The 20,599-nt window shown below is 35.0% G+C and overlaps 1 protein-coding gene across 9 annotated transcripts in view; it reads right to left on the bottom strand.

Moving 5' to 3' along the window:
* LOC117172776 (F-box/LRR-repeat protein 7-like) overlaps positions 1-20,599 on the bottom strand; it is a 180,274-nt gene that overhangs the window by 136,087 nt on the left and 23,588 nt on the right. For 5 of the 9 annotated variants that reach the window (XM_033361030.1, XM_033361047.1, XM_033361039.1 and 2 more), the window contains exon 2: positions 15,389-15,474. In XM_033361030.1, the coding sequence (XP_033216921.1) occupies positions 15,389-15,474 (86 nt within the window). Of the gene's footprint in view, positions 1-15,388; positions 15,475-15,822; positions 16,140-20,599 lie in introns of all 9 variants that reach the window. The other 4 variants (XM_033360996.1, XM_033361005.1, XM_033360988.1 and 1 more) reach the window with 3 other exon arrangements.

Genomic DNA, 20,599 nt, shown 5'->3' on the forward strand with positions numbered 1-20,599 from the left:
TACAAGCTATCTAAGGATGGTACTATAGAACGCCACCTCAAGGTACGCCTAGTGGCGCCATCTCTTGGTCAGGCCGGAAACTTATCAATCCACCCTCGTAGATCTCGCTCGAGACGGCGGAATGGAGAAAGTAAGAAAAAATTAAAACAGCCCTATATCCTTAAAATTAACATAAAAATCGTATAACATAAAGTAACCAAAATCAGAAAAATAAAGCATAAAACAGATATAATCAATTAAAACAAAACAAAATATAGGAGTGTCGAATTTTCCCTACTCTCGAAGTAAGCACGAGAGCTTCATAATGATTAATAATTTTCATAAAATAGAATTTGTGAGTTGCAGAAAATCTGCAACGTCACAAAAGGCTAAAGTGAGGTTGCTTGATTCTATGAAATTAGAATCTCTTTTCCTTTGATTATTTTCGGAAACAGGCCTCGAAAGAAATTCAAAAGGGTGAGCCAGAATCGGTGTATGCTCAAACTAAAAAATTACCATAATGATTTATTTCCATTATTCAAATCACGTATTTTTTTACTCACAAAATAACAAAATGGGTAAACTTGATGATTTGTTAAATTGACGAAATACAACATCCGAATGGTAGAAATCATCGTATATACAATTATAGAGAGAATACAAGTTGATAGAACAGAATTTATTTAAGTTTAATTCGGCGAAGTCATTCTTTCGGCGATATAAACTCTCGCCCTCGTCTAAACAACGTAATTTCTGCTCCAAAAATGAACTCTGCTATTTCGCCCTTTGTTTGATGGTTGATGCGTAATTATATCCTTTGACAGTCCCCTAGTGAAGTTGGTTCTGGTTATTTTATCAATGCCAAAGAACCAACTTCTCCATGGGACTACATTAGATACACATTTTCTCTGCACAGATGGAGACTCTGGTTTCAATGTCAAGGGGTAAATGTTCCGCTTTGGGAGCTCGGTCAATATAACTGACTCGGCCATCCTGTAAAAGGAAATATTATGTTTTAATGAATTAATATGTATGCCCTTCGCTTGTATATATGTTTTGGGATCGCGTTCCGCGTAAATTGGATGACACTATCCTTAAATTCTCCCCTCGCAATTTCCCAAAAAAAAACCATGCCTGGTACCTAACTCGCACATCTCTTGCAACAGATGCGTAGTTGTTTTGAGAAACCACGAAAACAGAAACGTATATCGAGGTTTATAATTGATTGAAGTATTTAGAGACTCTGCATTAGCACCGATTCCGGCTTATTGTTGCGATGGAGTTAATCAGACTTGTGATGATTCACCACCCTCTTGTTTCACTGAAACACTTGCACATTTATGTTCTTAATAGTTCTTTCATTTTCAACTTCTTGAGTTTCAAGTTTATTTAGTACTTTTCAGCCTGGTTCACGATTGAATTAAATCTTTGATCGAATTCCGTTTCAATATCTAGTTCATGTTCCTCTGTTATATTAAGTTTTTTTATCCCATTTCTTCATAATCAGTTCTCTGATCCTGCGCGACTTTTGACTCTTTATCGATAAACGGAATAGGCTTTACCAGCTTCGAATGATTAAATATATAATTGTGCCAGAATGAAATTTTAACATTTTATTGTCGAACGTATTGTGTTCCTAGAAATCCACCTGTACTCATAGGAAACTCTAGGGAGACAACGTGAAAAACTACCATAGATTTTTCTATGTGTAGTTTCATTGTTCCTACACCGAAAAAATATGCAACTATATTAGTTCAATAATACCTTGGACTAATAGGCTTCGCATAAATTAGAACTCTGTAGGTAAAAAAGTCGAACTGGATCTCTTCATTTAATTTGTAATTTTAACGGTTTGAGTATAGAACCGACGCACAGTGGTCAAAAATCGGAAAAAGGTGGCCAAAATTATAAAATGTTCATAAAATGCGCCAAATTCGATTACTTACGGGTTTTTGAGGTCGCTGATTACGAATCCGATGTCAAAAATTCCAAGAACAAAATGGCGGACGAGTATGCTTCATAAACTTTCGATTCTTTTCAAAATTGGTATAGCGGGGTTTTCAATGTTGCTGATTACGAATCTGATCTAAAAAGTTCCGAAAATAAAATGGCGCATCCAATGTGGTGAACGTATATGCTAAATAAACTTTCGATTCTTTTCAAAAATGGTATTACGGGGTTTTCATGGTCGCTGATGACGAATCCAAAGGCAAAAATTATTTTTTAAATAAATGAACCATGGATATAAGGCGGCCCTTTATGAAGGTCCTAAACGGTCGTTATCTATTTTGCAGTCACTCTAAATCTGTAATAAAACAAATCTATACAATAAGACAGTCAACTCAAAAAATATTTAACAAAACCGTGTACATATTATGAACTTTTATGATCTATACACGGTTTTTAAAAATATTTTTTAGTTGATTCTTAAATTGTATAGAATTTTGTTATCTGAAGCTTTAGAGTAACTGAAAAATAAAACTATAAACTATACCTATAAACATATCAAAAAGAAGCATAATGTTCATCAAATTTCACACTCGTTTATCATGAACGCAGAGTATCACTTGCATACTCTCCTTCCGACTAACATCCTACCATTTGTTTGAGATTTTAGTGATAAATACTTTGATATTCCTTTTCATGTTGTTGGGCATCTCATAAACGATTCCCAGCTTTTCAGAAACATTTATTTTACTATTCGCTGGGGAAGCGATAGCACCGCAGCAACTCTGCCGGTGGTATGCGCTAATTCTCGTTAGATGAGTGTTTAATGTTTACATGCGATCAGCTGTGATTTTGAATCAAATTCAAAATTATCACGATGATTTTAATTGTGTTTTTGTGCTGTGTTATCTACATTTGGATATAATATAAACAGTCATAACGTAAATATTCATTCTGCTGAATTAGACTGATCTTTCGTTCTAAAACACAAACTTTGTATGTCGGTTTCACTGAGAATGCCTCATTGACGATAAAAATCAAGTAATTTCGGTTCTGTTTCATCTAAACTGTTACTAAAATATAATTGCAATTTTTAAGATTTATCAATTGCATATTGAATGCAAATATCACAATTCCTATTTTTAACCAATGCAATCGCTAAGTCAATACAATCCATTAAAATAGATTCAGCTGCTCTTCCCCCTTCAGTTTTCGATTCTTCTCGAAGAACAGCACGTAAGACACACGGGTGATTAGCAAGGTCTGAAAAAATTAGTTGTAGGGAGAAACTTGTAATTGTTTTCCAGATTCTTCATTTAAAGAAGTGCACGACTGCTAAGCCCTTTGCATACAAAACTTTTGCAATTTAAGTATCGGAGGTTTTGCCCCATTCTTGCTAAAGACTTGCCTTACTGATGCTTCTGTCTGTATTAACCCTTAAAGGCCCCCTTACTTTGTTATAACTTTGAAGTCCTCATGGGGTCGCTGAAGACCCCAGCCGTAATTTTTTATTGCGTAGAAGCTTTATAATATTTTTGTGTTAAATTTTTTTGGGCATTCCCTTAAGTGTCTTGTTATAAGATAATTTTACTTATTAAATGATATTTTAATTTTAAGGCATTGAAAAAAAATTAAAAACTGAAGCAGAACGAACTTCGTAAATTTCAATATAAAGTGTCAGGGCACTAACGACCCCTAGGGACCTTTAAGGGTTTATATAATGAATTAATGCAAACACATGTTTACATTTGCCCCCTCCTTGAGATACGAACGTACATGCAACTGAAATTACATTTTGCTCTGAGTCAAGCTGTAAAAAAATTGGTTTAAATTAGTATTTGTCCTATTACTATTTTAAAAATTGATCTACTCTTTTCCAATTCATCCTACTAAAAAAAATATTTATTTACCCAATCAAGGACTTCATGAACTTTCTAATTTTTACAGATTTGTATCTTATATCTCTCATTTAACTGAATAAGGTGGAGAATTCACAGAAGTCTGACGAATGACACTGGCTTGAATTCTTTCACTAACACCGTATATTCGGATTTCCTCTATTCTAATAACATGTATTATAGACAAAGCCTTTCCTTTGTTAATAGTTTCTTTATGAAACTCAATCCCGTGCTTTATTGGCTCAAATCCAGTTTTTATAATAATATTCATAATGAGCTGTCAATATAAATAATCATATTGAGGTTATGTTTACGCAGGCTTTAAGAATGTATGCGCATTTAAAGGTTATAATTACCGTGTGCCTATTTTAAATTATCTTCCTGGACTAGAACTTTTGAAATAGTAAATACCCACTTTCGCTTCTTTATTTATAAATGCATATATTTATAAAAGTATTCTAAAGTAATATCACAGTGTACCCATTATTTGAGGTTCTATCTAACGAGAATTCTCGTTTGCTGCCGCTCCGAGCGCCAGCAGTCATATCCCGTATCGTCTCAAGGTCAGGTCCGCAGCGAATAATGTCTAAGCATTCTTTTTGGGCTTCGAGCTAATTTGGATATTATGAGATCGAATATTTCCCTCCTGGTCGTTGAAAATGTCTTATTGTCAGGTACAGGTTCTAAAAAATGCACAGAAAATATTTGTTAATACAAATTTTTTTATTGAAAAATAAGAAATAAGCCAACAAAGCAAAGCGACGGGTCACCGTTTCGTAAAAGTAAGTTCAAGTTAAGGTTAAGTTAAGTTTGCATGAGTATAAGGTCAAAATTATTTCTTTAATAAACATACGGGGCAAAATAAGTTTAGTGAACCCACCTAAAATTATTGTTTTTTTATCGGATCGAAACTTGGTTAAATTATAGTCGTGTTGGAACTATATTAATTGACCAAATCGGTTGTCAATATAAAGGGTCTTAAAGTTTTCAGGTTATGAACATATATGAAGCTAGAAATAAATATTGAGAATAAACTCAAAACTGCAGCTATCTGCAGCCGGTTTTTTGAAACGTAATAAGGAAAACCCTAATCATTATTTTAAACTAAATATTCGGGTGGGACTCAGTGGAACATTTTTAATATTCATCAAATTATATGACTTCTCATTTTTTCTTCGAGAAGATTTCAACCGACTTTACATGCTCTTGTAAATTACAATAAATAAAAGCATGATTCACCAATTAAATAATATTGAAGTACTAACTTTTCAGAGATGATTCCAATTTGGAAAACAAAAATTGTTTACCCTTTCACAATTTATGCGTTTTTTTGTTCAGTCATTTTTCACTTGTATCCAACCTGTTAAATATTACTCGTGAAACTCTCACTTTCCGACTCAATCGCTCAGTAAAAAAATATTTTATTGCCATTGCATGTCGCAATAAGTTACACATATACTGCTGAGACTTATCTATAAGTAAAAAACACTTAGGGAAAAAATTTTGTTTTGGGGTTTTGACCACCTTTTTCCGATTTTTGACCACTGTGCGACGCTATAGCAATACCGAACTACATCGATTAAGTAATTATTGACAAGGAGCAGTTTTTCATGTAGAACTCGCAATATTCATAAGTTGAATATCAGCTGCTCTAAAGCATCGAAACATACACTGCTCAACTTTTGTATCGGGTACATAACGACATTTGAATCAGAGCGCTTCGGTAAGACAGAACTTTTACGATTCAAAATACTAGACGCGCTTCGTTTAAACAACGATCAGCTGCGATTCTAATCATGCGAAAAAGGTCTAGTTCCAGCTATGAAATGCTCACATTGAAGTATCAAACGGCGCTAATTCGGGCAAAGCGAAACCCGACCCGTTCCATGTTTTCATACGCGAAATCTCGGCGTCTAAACAGCAGTGCGTCGATAGAGATATAGTAGCTATGCTTCGTTCCATTCGACTCTGCTGGTTCGAATGACGAAGAACAGCGAGAATCGAACAAATCTGTAACGTAGGAGCTTCGCGTGAGCAGTGCGCTGAGATGAGGTTCCGGGCAATATGTGTTGGGAAAAATTAAACAATAATTATTTTAATCTCGCATGCTCTCAAATTTAAACGATGCACTTAAATAATTAAAGTAACACACATCGTCCATACAATAAAGTGCCAGAGTTAAGGATGATGAGCGGTCAAAGTTACGATATTGCTGTCATTTTTACATTATTTTTTTGTAACATTATTGGTTACAAATCGTGCTCTGACGACCCGGATGCGCAGGATCACGCACCAGGAAATTTAATATGTATTCTACACGAACTTTTTCCAACATTCAAATTTTTTCAACACCCAAAATATTTCTCAATGGTAAGTTAACGACAAGATCCTTTTAAACGTCATCTACGACAACTTAAAAAAAATTAAATTTGGTCAATAACCAAAACAATTACAAATTGGAAATCGACGACCCGGACATGCTTCATCTTTCACTAGGTCCATTCAAACATCATCTACGATAACTTTTTTGAAATTTAAATTTTGTCCGTAACAAAAATACTTGCGTACGCAGACGGCATAGTGTTGATGACAGAGGATGAAGGAATAGCGGGCTTAATTGCAGGATTAGAGAAATACAAAGAGAAAAGTAGAAAAGACAAAGATAATGAGGTTTAGAAAAGGAGGGGGAAGGAAGAAAGAATGGAGAGGGAGATGGAAGGGGATAAAGTTAGATGGAGGAAAACAGTTTAAATATCTTGGATATATCTTGCAAACGAATAGAGATCATAGAGCTCACACAAGATAAAGGATAAAAAAGCAGCAGGGGTAATGAAACAGATATGGGGAATAGGAAAAAGGTTTCAAAAAATTGGAGAAGGAGAATGTGGTTATTTAACCCTCTACCGCCCACAGTGACATATATGTAACGTTTGGAAGACTTGAGTTTTTTTAAATATGACTTTGAAACGAACAACAATTTTTAACGCAAGTATTTACATGAAAGTTAGGACGGTAATGAGCTAGAATTTTAGTTTTGCATACACTCCGCCATAGGAATAATATGTCTAAATATCTCAAAATTCAGAAAAAAAGAAAGTTTTGTTAATAGGCTGATATGACCGGTATTAGGTTATAGAGCAGAGATATGGGGATGGAAAGAAAGGAATGATATTGAGATTTTACAAGAAAGGTATATAAGGTGGAGAGGTATATAAGGTGGAGGGAGTTCTTTAATGCTCGAGAAACAGAAGACCAAACTGGAGTAAACTATGAAGAATAGGAAAAAAAGGAGAGGGAAAGACAATTAATAGAAAGATAAGGAGTGATTGAGGAGACAAAATACAATAAATACTATAAGATGATGGAAAAGGAAGGAGTGCCAAAGTATTTAGAAAAGGGATGGGGGAAAAGAAGGTGGACCAGAATAGCAAGATTTATATTTGGGAACGAGGTAAGGGAAGAATGGATGAAGGAGTTGGAGGTTGCTGGAGGAGCGAATGAGAGAGAATGAAAGAATGCATGTGAAAAAAGGCAAATGGAGGTATAAAAAAGTGAAACAAAAAGCAAACGGAAGTCACTTAGATTAAAAGCGTAAAAATGGTAAGTTATGGTAATGTGGGAGTTAAGTAGACTAAGGTGCGTTTGCGTTCTCATGCTCTCTCTCTCTCTCTCGCTTGCAATCTCGCTTTCGCTCGCTCGCTCGTCTGCTAATAATTCCTAAATTGCGCTATCGCAGGAAATAGAGATAAGGAACTAGATATAAGACTTTATGTAAATAATTGTATATATAGTAAGGATAACATTGTAAAAAATATATATGTAAGCGGAAAGATTGTAAGGAATGTAAGCCATGTAAGCCCTTAGGGGACACATTATGAATAAAGAAAAAGAAGACGAAGAAGAAAAGTAGTTGACCCGTTGCCCGAAGATATTGACTTTGGAAATAGTTGAAAAGAATTACATACTATCAAAAGAATTCGCAGAACTGCAAACATTTAATTGAATTCCACATAAATCAGGGTTATTAGTTTGGACAATCATTGATTATTTGCAATAATGTACAAATTATCTAGACTTACTGAAATTGTTTGTGCTACGCTCACCAAATTTCGGTGAAATTGACTACATTTTCACCGCGGCAGGAGAGATTGCTTTTCGGAGTCGTATGCACACTGCAAACTAGCTGCTCACTTACATTCAATTCCATGTAGTGCCCAAAATGCACACTAGACCCAGAAATTTGTAGGGACTTTTAGATTTGAATATTTTTTTCTATCCACCATTAAGGAACGATAATACTCCTGGGACACATGTATATTTTTTGTATTGTTTTTAAAATCCGATTAATTTCATCCTTCATCTTTCAGAACCACTTATATTAATTCTTGCAAGATGATAAACATTATTTTGATTTATTATAGTCATAAAAAAAATTAATTAAATTGATTATTATTGGTCATTATTTATAGAACATTATTAATTATCATGATCATAAATTGCGAAGGCAAACAAAAATGATGGGCATCCTCAAACAGTAAAAACACTTATAAAACTCTTTCCAAAGTTGAACTCTATCCTCTTTGCCTATAATTTTTTCAGACAAACAAATGCATAACCAGCTTCTCCTTGCAATCTTAAACTTTTTTCTGATAAGGAAATGAATTAAACTTCCCGCATAAAAAATTATATCAAGGACAATTCTCGGATTTTCTTGAATCCCCGCACAACTTCCAAATTTCCTTAAATTCCCAGATCCCGCAGGTTTGTGCTCCGACCCAATAATTGCCATGCCTAAGCTGTTAATCCACTTTGCTAAGCATGTGTCTATGATACCAGACGACACAGTGCAAATTCAAGAATTGAAAATATTCCCGCAAATGCACTAGTATTCGTTTTCTCGAATTCTACGATATGAGCTTGGAAAATTGGGGGTGTCCTTATATTTAAGTCAAAGCTTCTTATAATACTTCTCGGCAAGTGCACCCGTCAGTTAGTGGGAATCTTTCAGTCCTGTACAGTCAATTCAACAGTCATTGCAAACACATATATTCTGGTCCCCAGAGGACTACGGTCATTTTGACTCGCAGTTAAAATCCTCATTATTTCAAGGCCATCATAAGTAGGGATACCAACTTGATTCTATTTAAAAACTTAAATTATGCGCCAAAAAAACACCTGAATATGCTGTTATAATGGGCTTAAAAACTGTTTCATTTTCTTAAGCTGCCCTCTTTTCCAACAAATATTTCACGAAAAAGACTTTTTTTACGAATTGAGAAAAAAGCTCAACTCTGTATCAAATGAAGAAGGAAAGTGTATTTGTGTGTGGGGGGGGGGGGGGGGGGGGGGCAGAAGACACAGAAAAAATTAACTTAACATGAAAATAATCAAGCTTTAATATGTTAAATGAAACATAACATAGGCGAGGAACAGAAAATAAAATAGTTGTCGATTAAAAAAAATAATTTGCAGAGTAATACTGTACTATTTAAGGGGCTAATGGGGGATAAGCACTTGCAAAAAAATGTTGTTTGTTTTGTTTTTTTGTTGTAAAATATTTTTAAAATATTGTGTCAAAATTTTAAGTCAATCTGAGCAGAACTCTTGAAGTTATAGATTTAAAGCCGACCCTCATCATAGACCGCAGCTGCCCTTGGAAATTTAGAAACGTCCCAAAAGACAATGAAAAATACTATAAAATAATAGAATTTTTATTAGTGGTCACTACACTTTCTACGTTCGTAAAGTGTACACAGTGTAATAGAAAAAGGAGCTTAAATCGATAAAAAAATTAATTTTTTTCTTCACTTTTTCAATGCTTAAAACTTAACGAGTTTTTCTCGAACCCACTTTTTAAAAGTCCGTTCAAGCGATTTTACAAAAGCTACTGAACCGATCCTCCTCAAACTTGGTAAACTTTTTCTACATATAAAAATCCTCCCCTAAAGATATTTTTGTTTAAGTTTTTTTATATTAACGTTGTTTTTCACTTAAAAAATGACAAGATTTTCCGGACAAAATCGCATATTTTACTTCAAATGATCACAAAAATATAAAAAATTCCTAAAAGTAATCGTTGGGGGGAGGAAAAACTTATATTTAAACTAAATTTTTCAACTTTTTTTATTTCCAATAAATCTACGTTGACATATTGCTGGAACCGCAAATCATCGTTTTCAAGAGGCGTACTCGATATTTGACTACACATTAATAATTATTTTTTAAATTATACTTCGTAACATGCAAAACACTTAAATACATTTAGTTTAACCAGGTATCTAAAATCCTCTTTACATTTGAAAAATTACTTACATATCAAGTTTAAATTATATTTCTAGGTTATTTCGAAATAAATTATAAAAAGTGCATACCTTAAGACTCTAACCAGTGATCACATGTGTAAAGTTCAGAGGGCGACCACTGAGCTATAGGGTCCTTTGATATATATAAAAAAAAGGGTTAAACAACCACCGCAGGGTCTCACAGGCGCAAACTACCATCTAAAAATCGCACCAGCTTCCAGTAGAACCGCGGTAAAATTACGACGTGAGATGGTTTGTCACAGGGTATGCTGATATGACGACAGGCCAGCAAAACTTTCGTATATCTTGAAGGCAGGATGCGACCCAAGGATGGCAGCTTTCGGCATCCATCTTACAAGTTCCTTGGTACATTTTTGAAACGCAGGTAGTGCTTTAAGGTTCCGAAACCAGTTCTAATTTCGCACCACTGAGAGAAGCGGCCACAAGGACAATTACTTGAACCGAATATTTTGGGTATATTCATTGCAGCTCCCATTTAAGGTCTTGATACCTCTCCTTCTTTTCCGTTTCCTTAGCAGTGATATTGCAGCCGGCCAGAGCCGATAATTCGATCACAAATATAATTCGTTTCTAGAGGTCTTGGAGCATGTCAGCCCTCGAGTGGGCAAATGAGACTGCTGTCTGAAAATCGTAGTTCCATAAAATGTAACACTTCTCATTTTGGACAATTGACTCTAAACTCTATATACAAATATACGGTTTCGGTTTCGATTTCTTTAGAATCGAGCCAAAGGGCCTATGAGACAGCCACATAACGCGTCCTCGGGTTGCCGATAGAGGGTCTCTGTACCATGGGTTTCTGCTGAATATACTTAAAATAATTAATAACAACAGCAGGTTCCTCCTAAGCCCCGAGATCTGGCTGAAATGGATACCTCCTTTCGTGAGGATTTCTCGGAGGATTAAGACTTCTGGACCATCAATTGTTTAGTTTAGGTACTGCGAGAGCTTTTCCTAATTCAAATCGAGGCTTAAATCGGAGTTAAATGAAGATACTAAGATAACGCTTGTATCCACTAAACAAAAAGATTGAATAGGCAAGCCAGAATGCGTCCCTTGTTTAGAATGGGATTAACTACATAACATCTAGTAGACCGTACACGGAAAGGGTTCGAAAGTATATTGTAAACAAAATACATGTATTATCGGAGGCAAGGAGGAGAATTCAGAAGAGGGTCAGACGGTCAGACTTGACCTGATAAATAAAAGTTTAAAAAATATCAACAAAATAGAACAATGATAAAAACAGAGAAAAATCTCATTTCATACGCTCCTGGCTCAACGGTGAATCTTGAACGATCGATAATTCCGCGCATGCAAGTCAAGAGGTACGGAACGAACACTTTTATCGGGAGCTAAGAGGGTGCGGCACGGTTCAAGTTCTCTCTGGATTCAGAGACTTTGAAAGCAGGAAACATCTTCAGAAAGTGTGTGTAGAGATAAAAGCAAACTTGCTCCTATGAAGTTTGCGCGCCATGAAATCGTAAAGCATAATTCTTCCTTTCATTTAGTTTGATTAAATCATACTTTTATGGGTAATTTGTTTGATCGGCGTTTGATTTCGTGACAGCTTTGCACTTCATTCCGTGAAGACCTCGCTCTGTAAGATCGAACGTTTTTAAGTTTAGAATAAATTGGAAAATGGATTTGAGGACTCTTTCTGGAAACAGATTCTTTTAATTAAGGTAAAATGAGTAGAGAATTTCTCTCGTAACAACCTTGCAATTTGTTCTAACCAATGAAGGCCTCGTTTTGCGGAGTAAATTTGAAATGTGCTCGGTCAAGAGGAACCGATTCTAATTCCAAGAATTGCATTACTCAATAATTTTAATAATAAAGTTGTCAGGGCTGTTTTTAATATTCTTCCAGCATTGGAGCTGACGATAATAATCGGTTACGATCTGCTGATTAGGTCACAGTAAACAGCAAACTGAAATAAATTTTCAATAAATAATCGTATTATTGAAACTGGTAGATATGCGACATTCATATTAAACAAAATTAACGTAATAAATTGTATGCCATCCTGTTTTGTGAGATCACTGTGAGAGCATTAGTATTAAATTTTTAAAAGAATTATACAAGAAAAGAGAAAAGGCCTTAGGGGCAAGAATAACTTTTTCGCTACAGGACCAGATGGCATCAAGAACTTCTAACGGAAGAAGTTTACTTCTGCACACCAACATCTGGCCAGCATGTTCACCTCACATCGATGTATATAGAAACTTCCATATACTTCGTATAGAGTGTGCGAGCACGTAGTTTCTATCTGTCATCGTGAGTTGCGTATTTTCTCTCATGATTGTTTAAAGAAATGAGCCTGTGCGGAAAGAGATGTACAAATAGTGCGGCTCGAAAAAAATTGTAGCATCCTGGCAAGAAAATCTGCTAATTGGCAGGTGCGTTTGCAAAGATGCAGCAGCCCAACAGCGCGTCCTGTCAATGGCCTGGATCGACTACTGGAAAGCTTTCGATTCAAACTATTATAGACTTATTATTTGTCTGTTGGCAAGCTTGAATTTTCATTCACACATACGCAGATGCATAAATAAATTAATGCCGCTTTAGAAAACTAGATTTACTATCTCATCTCCAAATTATCGTACAACAAAGAAAAGTGTCACCATGCAGAGGGGCGTCTTTTAGTGCGATACCATGAGCCCTCTGTATTTTTTCACCACACTTCTGCCTCTATCTCTCTCACTACGAAATTATCCTGGATACCTCTGTGGCGACTAATCATCGAGAGCATAAGGTCACTCATGTATTTTATATGGTTAACATTACGATCTATGCTTCTGGTAAAAGCAAACTTCAGAGTGCTTTAAATATCCTCAAAAAGTACACAAGAGAAATTGATATGGACTTAAAATTGGACAAGTGTCCCAAAATTCATCTAAAGAAAAGAAAAATTATTGACGTACCCAAAGATCATGAGCTTGTGGATTTAAGTGTTATTAGACATCTTAGCAATGGACAGACCTTTACATACCTAGTCGTGCCTTAAAGCCGCATTCAGGACGTAATATCAATGAAGGAGTCTCGCCGAAGCAGACAGAAGCATGTTCTTACATAAGCTCTTACATGTCAATTCGTCTGTCCGCTATTATACATCTCACGACGTAAAGGCTGATGCAGACTTCTGAATCCCCAGTATCTTCAAAACCGAATTGTTCTTAGTAAAGCTTACATCGTTATAATTAGAAGAGATTTTCTTCTAAAAAATGTCAGAACCATGAGATGATTGATAAAGGAGCGTTACTTTACAAATCCGCGGATCAGGCGGGCGAGACACTAGTCTGAATTTTAACATCAGAAGCCTCAAATTATACAAATACCTCATTGTATGTCAAGAATCTTTTAAACATTAGGTACAGAGCGTGTCATGCACACGCTGAGTATATTAAAACGGAGTTGCAGCGACTGTACCCAAAATACTCGCTTAAAGTAATTGTCCATGTGATTGGTGCTCTCGGAGGTACGAAAATATCACTGTTTCATAACCTTAAGGCCTGCGTGCTATAAATATGCCAACGAGTAGTCCATAAATCTCGTGACCCCTTTTCTTTTATTTATATCGCTGTGTCCTTTTTCACTTATGGAAAATGCTTTCTCGTCTTTATTTGAACAAAGAAAACATGTTTCACCAGATTTATTGACGGCCCCCAAGGCACTTATAAGATTGATGCACAAAACCATCATCCTTGGCTCGCTTCGTGCCCTCAAGAGACACGAGGATTTCACTGGTCTATCGTCGTAACTTCATCGTGCTCTGTGATGAATTCACAACCTACTTCAATTCGTAATTGTTACAAAGCGATATTCACGAAGGCTCGTAGCAAATTTTCTCAAATCGCCACAATTAGTTTCTTTTTACTTGATAGTGAATTTGTTCAAACCCATATATTGTATGTAATCACTGTCTATTTTAGTAGATTTTAGCTATCTTATTCACTATATATTTTATGTAGCAAAAAGTATGCAACCCATCTTACACGCTCATGCTATTCTTATGAGAGTGTATGAGGTGTTGCATACATTTTGGTAAGACTCAGCAAATCCACCCTGTATAGTAAAAAATCGAAAATGTTTGCGGTTGTAAAATTTTAACCCTTCTTTTTGAACGGTTTTTCTTTCCGAAGCTCCTCCGATGCCTTTCCGAACTTTTGTGAAGGGTCCAACTCCATTTACTCCTTTCTGAAGCTTTCCGATTTCTTTTCGAATTCTTTCCGAACCCTTTCCGAATTCTCTCCAATACCTTTCTGAATCTTTCCGAAGCGGCCTTTCCGATTCTTTCCTTTTTCTCCGGCAGTGTAGCAAATGGCAACTATTAATCACGAAATCGCTACTCAAACATTGGTATCTCCAAAAACAAAGGTTTGTCATTTTTACCATAGCAATTCTAAATTCAATCCCTGATATCTAAGGGTCTAAAACATAATAGAAGCATAAGTTGATGCTATGTAAATATAGGCGTAATTGGTTGAAGCCGAAAGATCTTATCAATCAGATAAGGTCATAGAAGACCTTAAGCTAGCTAGTTTGCCGGTATAAACGCTAGGGTATATACTTTAAAAATGCGAAACTCTGTCTACAGTTATCTTGAAAGCTGCGTTAGTTTTTTGCTTTTCGAATTACTCGGTCTAGTATCTACATCAACTTACTCAAGCATTGGGTATTGCTTGGCTTCAACCTTTTGAATGCAGCCAACAGCGTTTGCAATTTTTGGCTTCGCTACGCGGATTGACATTAAGACAACTAAATCTTAATATAACATAATATTTATATACCTAATAATTTTATACCCAATATTTATATACATTTTACAGCCTAAAAATTGATTTTATATTGTACTCATTATCGAACACTTGATTTAAAATATTCAGGGAAAAAGAAACGGCCAAAAGAGTACTTAAGTGAACCGTTTTCTTCTCAGAATGCGGATTGGATGATCGTCTTTGAAGAATCCAATCGGAAGCAATCATAAATTTCATATCAAGATTGAAAGGATTTGAATAATTCACAGGATTCATATTCAAGTATTCATATTTTCTAATCGGTTCTTTGTTTCTAGAATAGTTCATGCACGAGATCACATAATGCAGTTAATATCAGAAACCGAAGTTTAACTTTTGGAATAAGAACTCTGAATATCCAGTAGAAAATTGTAACGTGATTCCTCAAGTATGCATATGTCATTAGACTTCATAACTATGAAAGGAACATATGAACAATACTAACCCTTTGTGCCAAATTCCCAACAAATAGTTTTCGAATTGGTACCCCATCTTCAGTGGTTGACAAGGAGTCATCATTGCTAGACAAATCTAGAAAAACAACAGAAAAAAAATTATTTTGTAAATTTGCACCCTGCTAAGAAAAGTTCGAGAATCGTAAAAAAGCGACAAACACACTATACAGTTTGTCCCAAATTCATACAGGCACCCACTTTTTTGGGCCTACATTTTTTATTTTCCAACCAAATAAAACTGAATTTTAGCATTGTATGTCTATCTATTATTTACCATTTCTTTATTTTTTAGGTGGTCCTACTGCAATTCGTTGGATTTTTCAGTTTTTTTGGAAGAGTGATAACATTATGAGGGGCGTCAAAAATAGACACATATTTTTTATAAAAAAACGAGTTAATTGGATGAAATGTAACCATTACTTACAAAAAATAAGGAATCAATAGCGTCACCATCGTGTTTAAAACTCATTTTCTTCCGCTTTTGCATTGAATTGTTACGATGTATTAGGCTGGTCGTGCTAATGTTTTTCGAAACTTTCTTGACCCACTCTTCAAGCTCCGCAACTGTCGAATACTGCCGAGAGTTGGCATAACCGTCGCGGCAAGCAGTAACTGCAGAACTGAAGCTTGAAGTGTTTTTTAGCATTGCTTGATAAGCCTTTCTGTGCATCCAATGTTTTCGCAGATCAGGCCAGTAATGCCGAATGTCATTTGGGTCATCTAAAACTTTTTTGCGTCAGACTGATATAAAGAAATTTGCGATAAGTTTTATATGAGAATTGTTATTAAATTATTTAGCCATTTTCGGCTTTAAATTTGGTAAACATAATCTGGTGCCTGAGGGTCTTTGTGAAACGTTTTTTTTTCATATGTGAACGAAATATCTGCAAAGTTTCAATAAATTTCCATAATTTTTTCTTATTACAAAAAGGGCTTTTATCGACCTCTATGAAATATCTTGGAAAATCCTGAGGTCGTGCACTTGCTACTAACATAAGTAATAACGTGGTTCCGTTACCGTTACCTGAATTCTATCCTAGTATATTTGAGTACAGCCTAGCATAGTAGTATCTCTCTTATATTATGTAACTTTCAAGTTTTGAATACTTTTTTACATATAATATAATTCAATTTAAAAAATAATAACACAATACCTACAAAAATCTGTACAGATAATAAATTTATGAGTGTTTAAATTTGTTTTCAAAGCAGCTGACATATATATTTTATTTTTTATAACTTTTACTAATTATTATTAATAAAACGCTAAATCCATCAAAACACAGATCTCTGAAAAAATCAACATCATTATCACTTATTGAAAGGAAGGAAAACGCAATTTTCAAAGAAGATGAAGGAAAATGCATTGATCTAATTTCTGGGTGAAAAATCGACATACTTCTTCAAGATTGCTACTAATATTCAGTATGACATGAAATACACCTTTTACAAGACATGTGCAAAAATTAGAAACTGTTTCAATTATCTTCATCAATGGAAATGCCTACAAACGTTAGAAATTGTAAACAAACTTTTTTTGCTCCGCTTTTTAATGCTTAATCAATTCTCTATTTTACCATTGTTGCTGAATAAATATAAATTATTCATATGGGAAAATATGAAAGGGATTAGGCCTTTTGAAACTCTATTCTTGAAATCCGAATAAAAAGATTATCCTTCATCCCAAGTTTTGATAATTTCTGAACATTTTCTCATGCATTCTCACTTCGCCTGACTTTTTTTCTGATGATTCCTGACTTTTTTCAGTTAGGAAAGTTTGCAACAAAATACAAATATGTATAAAATTCGTCGGAATGAATGTTCGAATTTACTTTATATAGTTGTGATTTCCTAAAAAACATATTTCAAGTTTTTAAAATTTTTTCATTAAGGATTCATAGAAAAAAATAGGTTTTGATCAATTTTGAAGAAAAAACTAAAACTCACAAATTAGGGTTTTTAAGGGTCAAAAATAGTATTTATATTTTTCGCGATGCCCACTAGCAGGTAAAAGTATAAACTCACAATCATTTTGATAATTTTACAAAAAAAGTTTTCACGGTATTGCACAGAGATCTACATCGTAGTTCATCCAAACATTTCGTTAAAACAAACAATAATTTTGAAGGAAATCAAGAAAAACATGTTTTTTCGAGGTTTCCGGACAATTTCGGCACAATAACTTTCGAAAGAATTGACTTATTGGATGGGCCTCTGGTATACTCTTCGAGCGTTCTAATCTAAAGGTGAAGTTCATTAGGCAGCCAGTTTTGATAAAAATTCAAAATTCAATATGTTTGTTCGTAGTAATTAAAAAGACAAACATTTTCTCGTAATTACTTTTTTTCCTAAAGAAAATTATTAGAGTTATAGCACTTACAAAATTTTGCGGTCAAACTATGCAAAATACGGAAAAAGATGGAGAGACAAAAATCGTGTACTCAAAAAAGATCTATCAATTTTTCATTCAACATTTTTTGATAGAACCATTTCACGCGAGCATATATATTTTTAGTTCAAATTGTAAAAAAATAAGATTTAGAGTAAACAAATTAAATTTATGGGAATTCGGCACAAGTTGCAATCAAATGTTTGATAACAAAATAGTTTTTTACATTCTCATCAGAAAAGGTATTATACTTGTGTAAAATTGGACCCAACCGCCACCGCGTTTTTATCAAATGTACACGTTTTGAGACCCTCGAAACCCAAAAATTGGTTTTGACACCGTTTTTTTTAAGATTTAAAAATTGTATGCGTCACGTAGGACCATCTAATTTGATTTTCTAAAATCTCCTGAAAATAACTGCTGCCTAAAATTCCGTGGATTTAATGAAAATAAACTGTTTTATTTTACTGTTTTATTTATATTATGGATTTTTACCCGTACTCTTGAATGAGAGTCGTTCCAAATGTCATAAAGTAAAAGAAAAAAAGGTTCCGCAAGTGGGCTAATCCGCGAATAAATTTTGAATCTCAAAACTTCACAATGGAATTGAAATTGATTGCCCACAAAAATTACAGGGCAAGCAATATAAAGAGGACAAAATTGATAGTCAGAAAGGGGTACGTTCTACAAATGGAAATAACGTGTCAACAGGTGGAAGAAAAAAAGAAAGATACTAAAAAAGAATTAATGAAGCTGACCATTTTTCAGCCCCGCTCAAACAACATATTCGAATTTTTATGAACCGAAAAAAACGAAAGTCATCTTGATTCAGTTACATTTCTCCTTGTTGGCTGAAGATTCGAGTGAGCGTAATAATTCCTAGGCTTTTTACTTTCCTTTCACCCAGGTGGAATAGGACACGAAATCAACGGCACTCCCGTTGCTAGCCCGAGAAAAGTATAATGTCGTTAAACCGGGATAAGTCGTGACAATGAACCGTTCCAGGTAGGGATATTTGCGAAATTGCAGCACTTTACGGAACTAAGGTGCTTCAAGGTCTTTTATGTTTCAAAGAGAAATTTTCAATTCGCGTCAGAACTGATGTGTTTAGAATTTGTATGTCAAAGTTCCACCAGAATTCGAATCTCGACGTACGGACCAGCAAAAGTTTGAAGTTGATCTGGATCGTGCCAGGTCACTCACTAGACTGCAATTTTATCTTTTGCTCGATGCATCTTGACAGTTCGTAGTTGGGGTGATCCAGGTAGGGATATTTGCGAAATTGCAGCACTTTACGGAACTAAGGTGCTTCAAGGTCTTTTATGTTTCAAAGAGAAATTTTCAATTCGCGTCAGAACTGATGTGTTGAGAATTTGCATGTCAAAGTTCCACCAGAATTCGAATCTCGACGTATGGACGAGCAAAAGTTTGAAGTTGATCTGGATCGTGCCAGGTCACTCACTAGACTGCAATTTTATCTTTTGCTCGATGCATTTTGACAGTTCGTAGTTGGGGGTTATATGGAAAAGCGAGCATTTTAGCGTTACAAATTTTCGCTGCATAGTCACGTGGTGTTGTTTTGGTATTTCCACGTCCTCGTACTGTCAGACTACGATGTGAAGTATGTAGAGTCCATATCAAGACGGACGTATAAAAGAATAGCGTAGATAGAGGAAGCAAGGAAAAGAGAGAAAAGTCGAGCGGCCGAGGTGCATTAAACCGCTGTGGCCGTGACGCGTAGCTTGCCTGCATGCAAGAAAGAGACATGCTTATGGCGAGAATATGCGGAGGAAGTAAGGAGGCAAGACCGAGTGTGAAGCGTAGGCTGCTTCGGTCTTGTGGCTATATGCCAGAACAAGACAGATATGTCTTAAAGCGTAGTCGAGAGAGAGAGAGAGAGGGGGGGGGGACAGCATGTCCCATGTGCACGTGCATGGTCAGCTGGCATTGCGAGTGAAACCGCACTTTCGTTCTTCCTTGAGTTCTCACAATGCTTTTTGTATTTAAATTAGATTTTTGGAATTGAGGCGCTGAAATGAATTTATCCTTCCCTTAATTCTATTTTTCCCTATAGGTATAATGAGTTATGGCTTTATTCATCCTTAACCCAGGCCTAGGTGCGCCTAATTCATTCGATATATACATACATTTTCCTGCCGAAATCTGTCCTTACATTGTTCAGTGGTTTAGGGAAGGAACACTAATTTTAAGCATCTAAAAAAAATTATAACATAAATTGATCGAAACATAATTTTAATTCTTGACTAAAATTATTCTCCTATGTCGTTGCTCTTTTCATTCACAAATTGCCTAGTTGTTATCCTTCGAGAGCTTATAAAGCTGCGTTAGTATTATGCTAGCCAGTTCTCAGGTTACGAGCCAACAGAGAGACTTGGAAAGTCGAATAGAGTTTTAAATCAATGTGGCTCAAAATAATATTTCGTCCCATATTAATTATATGAAATAAAGAATGACAGGGTTTGCTCGTAGCAGTATGTGCGATTATTATTTAAGCCGAGCAGCGTAATATATTAAAGCTTTTTAAATTTTCTTGACAAATTAAAGGTTCAAATTGTAATTGCGTAAAAAATATTGAAAAATAAAAATAGCTATGAAAAAATAAATGGACAAAAAGTGTTTACCCAAAAAAGATCTACAAGTCTCCTATTAATCATTTTTTGAAAGGATGCGCAGTTTTTCTTGTAATCGTTCAAACTAACATTAAATTTTTTTTAATTGTGAAAAGCGACACAAGATAAGAAGAAAGATTTAAAAATGTTCACCGAAAAAAGATCTAAAAATTTTTTATTAA

This window comes from Belonocnema kinseyi, chromosome 1, assembly GCF_010883055.1.
Source record: "Belonocnema kinseyi isolate 2016_QV_RU_SX_M_011 chromosome 1, B_treatae_v1, whole genome shotgun sequence".
Taxonomy (NCBI): domain Eukaryota; kingdom Metazoa; phylum Arthropoda; class Insecta; order Hymenoptera; family Cynipidae; genus Belonocnema; species Belonocnema kinseyi.